The sequence below is a fragment of the Octopus sinensis genome, unplaced genomic scaffold (genome assembly GCF_006345805.1).
Source record: "Octopus sinensis unplaced genomic scaffold, ASM634580v1 Contig19260, whole genome shotgun sequence".
Taxonomy (NCBI): Eukaryota; Metazoa; Mollusca; class Cephalopoda; order Octopoda; family Octopodidae; genus Octopus; species Octopus sinensis.
The window spans coordinates 1,898-10,000 of record NW_021836281.1 but is presented as its reverse complement, the minus strand read 5'-3'; the positions used below and the strand labels follow the sequence as shown (position 1 = coordinate 10,000).

General features: G+C 42.4%; 1 protein-coding gene across 1 annotated transcript; it reads right to left on the bottom strand.

The window, feature by feature from the left end:
• Positions 1–6,934: 6,934 nt before the first annotated feature.
• On the bottom strand, positions 6,935–7,804 carry LOC115232068 (craniofacial development protein 2-like; the record flags this gene model as incomplete). Its single annotated transcript, XM_029801943.1, has 2 exons — positions 6,935–7,380; positions 7,557–7,804. Coding segments are annotated over 2 exons (694 nt in total), but the record flags the coding sequence as incomplete, so codon positions are not given.
• Between the last annotated feature and the right edge of the window lie 299 nt (positions 7,805–8,103).

The following is an 8,103-nucleotide window of genomic DNA, read 5'->3' as shown; positions in this document are numbered from 1 at the left end:
CAGGTGCCAGTGAAGCGACGTTGGTAACGATCACGCTCGAATGGTGCCCTTTTATGTGCCACGAATACGGAAGCAAGTTGGCTGCTCTGGCAACGATCACGCTCGGATGGTGTTCTTGGCACCCTAGTAGCACAGGCATAAGTGCCAGTATGGCGACGCTGGTAACGATCATACTCGAATAGCTTTTTTGTCAACGATCACACTCGTATGGTGCTCTTTGCACCACGCTAGCACGGATGCCAGTCATCGAAATGATTCTGATTTTGATTTTGATTTCACTTGCCACAATAGGTCTTCGCAAGCAAAGTTTAGTGACCAAAGAAGGAAAAGCTACGCATAAGCGTGGTTGTTATGCTCCTGAAATAGGCCACGAGTTATGGTTTCATCTGGCTTGCCGGGTCTTCTCGAGCTCAGCATATTTCCAAAGGTCTCGGTCGCTAGTCATTAACTTGGTGAGGCCTAATGCTAGAAGGTCATGCTTCACCACTTCATCCCAGGTCTTCCTGGGTCTACCTCTTCCACATGTTCCCTCAACCGCTAGGGTGTGGCACTTTTTCACTCAGCTATCCTCATCCATTCTCACCACATGATCATACCAACGCAGTCGTCCCTCTTGCACACCACATCTAATGCTTCTTAAGTCCAACTTTTCTCTCAAGATACTTACACTTTGTCGAGTATGCACACTGACATTACACATCCATCGGATCATACTGGCTTCATTCCTTGCGAGCTTACGCATATCCTCAGCAGTCACAGCCCATGTTTCACTTCCATGTAGCATGGCTGTTCGTACACATGCATCTTACAGTCTACCTTTTACTCTTAGCGAGAGGCCCTTTGTCACCAGCAGAGGTAACAGCTCTCTGAACTTTGCCCAAGCTATTCTTATTCTAGCAACTAGAATTTCAGTGCACCCTCCTCCGCTACTGATTTGGTCACCTAGATAACGGAAGTTATCAACTACTTCTAGTTTTTCTCCCTGGGATGTGACGGAAGTTGGTCTCTGCGCATTTGCAGTGTTTATTGCTCCCGAGCATCTGCCATATTACAAAAACTACTTCCCAGTTAGCCTTTCTTTGATATTACTGCACCACTTATGTGTCCATAGCTTACACTAGGTATATCTTATAGAGTTTCTACCTACACCTCTACTACAGATAAAAAAGGGCCATCTACCTGAAGGTATTTGTGGTTTGGCTGCCTTCCGACTTATTAGGACTTTTGTTGATTCTATGTTGATTCTAAGGCCCTTCGATTCTAATCCTTGTTTCCACACTTAAAACTTCTCTTCTAGTTCTGATAGCGACTCAGCGATTAGGGCAAGGTCATCAGCATAGAGGAGCTCCCAGGGGCATCCTGTCTGGAATTCCTCCGTTATTACCTGGAGGACTATGATAAATAGGAGGGGGCTGAGGACTGAACCCTGGTGGACCCAACTCTACTTTGAATTCTTCTGTCTACCTGTTGCCAACCCTTACTTATTTACAGCGTCCCTGTACATGGCTTGCACAGCTCTCACTAACAATTCATCTGTCCCTCGTTTCCTCATTGACCACCAGATAAGGGTTGGGGACCCTGTCAAAGGCTTTCTCCATGTCAACGAAAGCCAGGTACAGGGGCTTATCTTTGGCTAGGTATTTCTCCTGCAGCTGTCTTACCAGGAATATAGCATCCGTAGTACTTTTCCCTGGCACGAACCCAAACTGCATCTCATCTAAACTTACTTTCTTTAATAATTATCTGATCCAACAGCTTGATACTTCTGTAATTATTTGTATCTAGGGTGTCACCTTTACCTTTGTAGCAGTTAACTATTATGCTGCTACACCAGTCATTGGGTATGACTCCGTGTATCACCTGGTTAACTATTCGGGTGACGAGGCTATAGCCGACATTGCCAGATATTTTGAGCATCTCTGCAGTAATTCCTGATGGGCCTGAGGCTATCCCTGTCTTCATGCTTCTAATTGCCTTGACTACTTACACGGAACTGTCAACACGGATAGCTGGTCACTCTGTTGGGTCGACATACGGTAGACTCTCTTTATCCCATGCATTTTTTTATTTATCCAACCTTTCATAGTGGTGTCTCCAAACCATTCTCTTCGCATCCTCATTTAGCGCAAGTGAACCATCATCCATGCGAACACATTTCTCTCCTACCACATCACGATTCTCTCTCACATTGTTTTGCAACACGAAATACTCAAGTCATTCGTCCTCACGGCGCAGAACATTGGCAAATTTTTTCTTATCTGCTTCCCCTCTGGCTGATTACACCTGCCTCCTGGCTTCCCTTCTGGCAGTCTGATACACTTCCCTGCTACCACCGTTCTTCCAGTCCTTCCAAGCTTGTTTCTTTTCTCTAATAGCCCTGTCAACAATATTGTTCCACTACCACGTTATTTTGGGTCTTGAGGGGACTTTGCACCAACCACTGATCTGGTCAGTGGCTCTTAGTAGGTTGTCCCTTAGAAACCTCCAGTGTCTTCTACTCCATCTGAAGCTATATCCCCTTCCATTTCGTCAAAGGCTTCAAGTAATATGTCTCAAATCTCTGTCCATTTGCAGGATCTTTAAGCATCCAGACCCTTCTTCTCCATGTTGGTCGTCTTCTGGTCGTCCTCTTAGTCCAGATCCTAAAGTCACTAACTACCAGTTTGTGTTGTGGGGTACATTCTTCGCCTGGGAAGGTTTTGGCATTTATAAGCAACCATCTTTCCCTTTTCTGGTAAGGATATAGTCAATTTGGCTAGTATGTCGGCCCGATCGGTAGGTGACTATGTGGCTGGTAGGTTTCCTGAAGTTAGTGTTGCAAACCATAAGATCATTTGCATCGCAGAACTTCAGCAGCCTGGTTCCCCTCCTCGTTGCGGGGACCATAACCGTAGCCTCTATGTACGCCTTGGGAGCCCCCTGTATGTTGTCCAACATGCCCATTGAAGTCACCAGCCACAAAGAGAAGGTCCCTGTCGTTCGTCGATGAAGTAGTCTGCAGGAGGGTGTCATTGTATCGGTCTTTCTGTCCATCAGGTAGCCCTGGCTGAGGGGCATAGGCCGATATAATGGTAGCTAATCCATGATGAAGCACTAATCTAATCTTAAGTATTCTGTCGCATACTCTGACTACCTCAATTACCTTATCTACCCATTTTTCAGCGAGAAGTATACCCACACCCCCGACCCCGTCAGTGTTTCCAGCCCAGAAAATCTTGTACCTGCGTTCTTTGCCTGTGAGGAACCTAGCAGAACCTCTTCTCCACCTCACTTCTTGGATGTAACACATATCGACACATCTCCGTTCAAGCATCTCAACAATCTCACCAGACCTACCTTTCAGTGTGCCGACGTTGAGGGTGCCAATCCTGAGGGTGTGGGAGGTATGTGCCCTAGGGACCTTGGGACGGGGGAATATATATATATATATACATATATGTATATACATACACACACACACACACACACACACACACACACACACACACACACACACACACACACACATATATATATATATTGTATTTAGGAATGGTCAATTTGCTAGTTTAGTCAATAAAAACACGTGCACTATATAATTGGTGTTAATTTGCTTCAGCGTTATTTATTTATTACATTAATCTTAATCTTTTTCGGCCAGAGTTCTTCGTCACACTTCTGTGACCTCATCAGTGCTCCTTTGCTTTCTTCTTTATTATTTGTGTGTCTCTCCTTACTAACGGTCAGCCATTTTCTATTTTGTATTCTTATTGAATGAGTCTTCATTTGCGCATGCGTATACCTTTATGTGTGTCTGTGTTTTGTTAGTGTGTGTGTGTGGGGGGGAGTGCCTGTAATATTTGTATCTCCTGTTTATACACGTCCGTGTAATTTGTTTTTGTTTATTTTTATTTTGTTCATGTGTTTACACCTACTTATTTTTTTTTGTTGTATTTAGTTAAATTTTTTTAATGTATATAGTTATTTACTTCCATTTGTTTCTTATCTGTGTATTTTTTTATTTTATTATGTTTTTAGTTTTGTTTATATTGTTACCAGTTTATGAGGATCTTATTCTGTCATATGCTGTGGTGTGTTGTGTGTTGGGGGTGTATGCTAGTGTTCCATTCCAGTTTCCTATTCAGGCTAGGTTTATCTTCTATCATGTGTGTAGCTTCCATAATTTGTATAATTGTTGCAAATTAACATCAAATATATAATGCGTGTTTTTATTGGCTAAACCGGCAAAATGACCATTCCTAAATACAACAACATCTGTACGATTTCACATCAAGTATCTTGCAAAACAAGTATATATATATATATATATATATATATATATATATATATAAGATAAGGATATAATCATAAAATAATTATATCAGTAGCCTTACACTTAAAAATGACTGTATAGGTAACATTAATTATTTTTTTGCATATATAATGACCAGTTAAGGACCAGTTGGATGTGACAGCATCGAAATCAAAGATTTATTTACGGAGACAGCGATTATTTATCACCTGAGGAGATACAACTAGATCCTGTATATATGTGGATCTATGTTGTACCAAAACATGTGTAGTGGTTAATAAACAGCTATTGAATCATACTCCCTCTTCTTTTTGACTCTATTCTTTCCTTCTTATTTTTCACACTTGAGAAATGCCTAAGCCTAGAATTGGTAGTATACCATAATACATCTGGCTATCTGGTAATTCTGAGGGTGAACAAGTTCTATTTTGTACTCTGATACGTTCTCAACAGAATACACCTCACCCTACACACACACACACACACACACACACACACACACACATAAACATATACACATACATACACACATGCACATATATATATACATATACTCTCTTTACTATTTTACTTGCTTCAGTAATTTGACTGTGGCCATGCTGAAGCACCGCCTTTCATCATCATCATTCATCATTGTTCGACCGTGGTCGAGACAATGGAATTTACCATGTTGCGCCAGACTTCACGGTCCATCATAGCATTACGGAGGTCCTGTTGCTGGATGCCTGTATCCCTGGAGATTACATCAGGGTAGGAGAGTGTGCGCCCTCTGGTGTTGCGAGTAGATGGCTTCCAGAGGAGAAGAGTAGAAATTACTTCTTTTTCAGCTCTACAACAATGTCCAGCAAACTGGACTCTCCTACCCTTCACAAGAGATGACACAGGTGGTAATTTCCCATATATTTGCATTTTCGTTGGATGGCGCCTCCACGAGAGATTTTGAGCTCTCATAAGGAGGCGAGTGTAGGTTCCATCCAACCGCCTCTCAAGCTTCTTTGATAACGTCCAGGTTTCTGAGCCATATAGTAGGATTGGTTCGACTGTGGCTTTGAATATTTCAAGTTTGAAGTCTCTACTTAGATTTGATGACCAGATCTTATGCATGTCATTACAGGCTGACCAGGCCATACCTTTCTAGTTAGAAAGTCTTTTCCAGATGATGATATGTATGACCCAAGATATTTATAATCAGAAACCATATTTAAAGGTGCACTGTTGAGAGTGTGGATGATGCAATCACTGTTGGACAGGCACTTGTTTATGTATTCAGTTTTGGTCTCATTAAGGTAAAGACATACACAATTTGAGGCTTGTTCAAGAGATTGTAAAAGAGACTGGGCATTGGAGAGAGAATCACTGATAAGAGCGATGTCGTCAGCAAGTCAGTGTCTGTCAAGTACTCAGCTGGGTGTCTGGAACTTCTTCTTGGTTTTATTTCAAAGCCCTTGCCAGAGATGGTATCAACTGACATACGTAGCTCATAATCAACAACAATGATGAAAAGAAATGGGGCGAGTGTGTCTCCCTGCAGTATTCCGGCCTCGATCGAGAAAGATGATGTTTCTCCATCAGGGGTTAAGATGGTTGAAGACGTATCTGTGTAGAGGACCTTGATGGCAGAAATAATTTTGTCTGGTATCCCATAGAGCTTAAGGATTTCAAACATCTTGCACCTATCTACAGAATCGAACGCTTTAGAAAAGTCTACAAATACCATTGCAAGATCGCGATTAAATGCTTTTGATTCTTCAATAAGTCTGCGCAGGCATAGTATCTGGCTCAGCGTTGAGCGCCCATGTCTGAATCCATTTTGGTTCTTTCGGAGCAAAGGTTCAACAAAAAGGACAAGACGATTTAGGATCAGTTTGTTGTACAGTTTTGCAGCAATTGACATTAGAGATATGCCCCTGTAGTTGGTGACGAGGGACAAATCGCCTTTTTTGGGTATTGGAATGATTTGAGACTGGTGCCAAATCTTTGGAGCGACAAAGGTGGAAAGTGTGTGGTTGCAGAGGTTAAGCAAAAGTGTGTGAAATCTATCATCCTTCCAAATCACAGCCGGAATGTTGTCGGGACCAAATGCTTTCGAGGCTTTTAGTTGCTTGGTGGCTGCTGTTAGTTCAAATATGGTAAAAGGGGAGGTGTTGATGTCCAGCGTGTCTGATATAGGCACACTTGGGAGAGTGGGGTTATCAGGGATTTTGGCATTCTTCCCAAGGAGGTTTTTAAAATGGGTTGACCAATTTTCTAAACGCTTCTTAGCTGATCCCCCTTTAATTCTAATTGATGACCCAGAATTTTTGCCTGATAGGTCTTTGATGGATTTCCAGGCGAGATGGTGTTTTTTACTAATGTGCTCTTTCGATAGTTTACTAATTTTGCCATTGATAAATTCGACCTCGGCGTTCAAGTAAGCCTCATCAAGATTCTTCCTGGCAGCTATGAGTTGGATCTTCAGTGACTGGGATGGAGAACGGTGGTAAGCTAGTGATATAGACTTTAGATGGTTTCTGGCTTCGATGACATTTGGGGAATTAGAAGGTTTGCTCTGGCCCCTACTCTTCCTTTTGGGAAGAGTAGCCAGTGCAACTTCCTCTGTTGATTTGATGAGGCTGCTGTATACTTCCTCAATGTTCTCAGCATCTATTTCAGAAGTAGACAGAGATTGAATTTGTTATAGACCTCGATAGTAAATTGTTTGGACATATCGGGGTTAGATAAGACTTCCTTCCAGTCGATCATTTTGATCGGGTGAGGCTTAGTTTTTTTGGATGAGCGAAGACTAAGCTTAACGGTAGCTGATACAATTCTGTGGTCAGAGCCGACAGAACTAAAGGAAGAGTAGGATCTCGAGTCCTTAACACTATTGCGCCATTTCTTTCGAAAGATGAGGTAGTCAATTTGTGCCCTATCACCAAGTGGGGACTCAAATGTCCAAAGTTGACCTTTTGGTTTCATAAAAGAATTGTTGGAGGTGTAGAGATTAAATTCCTCCAAGAAGTCTTTGAGCATTTCTCCGTTCCGATTGGTTTTAGAGTTGAAAGTAAACTTGCTCTCATCGGGTCCTAGTCTAGCATTCAGATCACCAGCTATAACCAGAAAATTATGGAGAGGTACTTGCTCAATGGTTGAACGAAGGGTTGTATAGAAATTTTCAATTTCGTCTGCCACAGACGAATTATGTGGGCTATACACACATACCAATGTTGTTTTTGGTTTCCATCTATCTCAAGCACCATAATTCTAGGTGAGATTGACTCTATACTCAAGAGAGTATCACTAGCCTTTGATGAAAGTAGAAATCCGATACCTCCAACTGTTGAATTAACAGTATTCTTTGATGCTGAGGAGGTTACAAGTTGATAAGAACCGACTTGATGGTATTTGAGGATGTTGTCAGGGTGGTAAAATCGGTGTTCTTGGACAGCTATTATATCAATGCCATGTGATTCTGCATTTGCACCAAGTTCTTCTAGACGGCCAAGAGAGCCGAGGGTGCGGGCATTGAGGGTGCTGAGTATCGTATGATTTTTACAGCTGATGAGGTGTTTGTTTGGTGTTGTTTGGTTGGGGGCTGACTCTTCTCCATCAGGTGATACCCGTCTGTTAAGATTGAGGGCATCACCGTCAATGGATGCCCTTGGAGGTGCAACATGATCAGAGACAGGACCCGGCAAAGCAGGGGCTGGACCTACATCCGCAGGTATACCATTAGGTCTGGTTCCCTGGGGAAGAGGAACCCTGGTGCAGTTAATTGTAAATTCCATAGTCTTTTCAAATGGCTAATAATGTGTGCGCGCGCCACTACTACA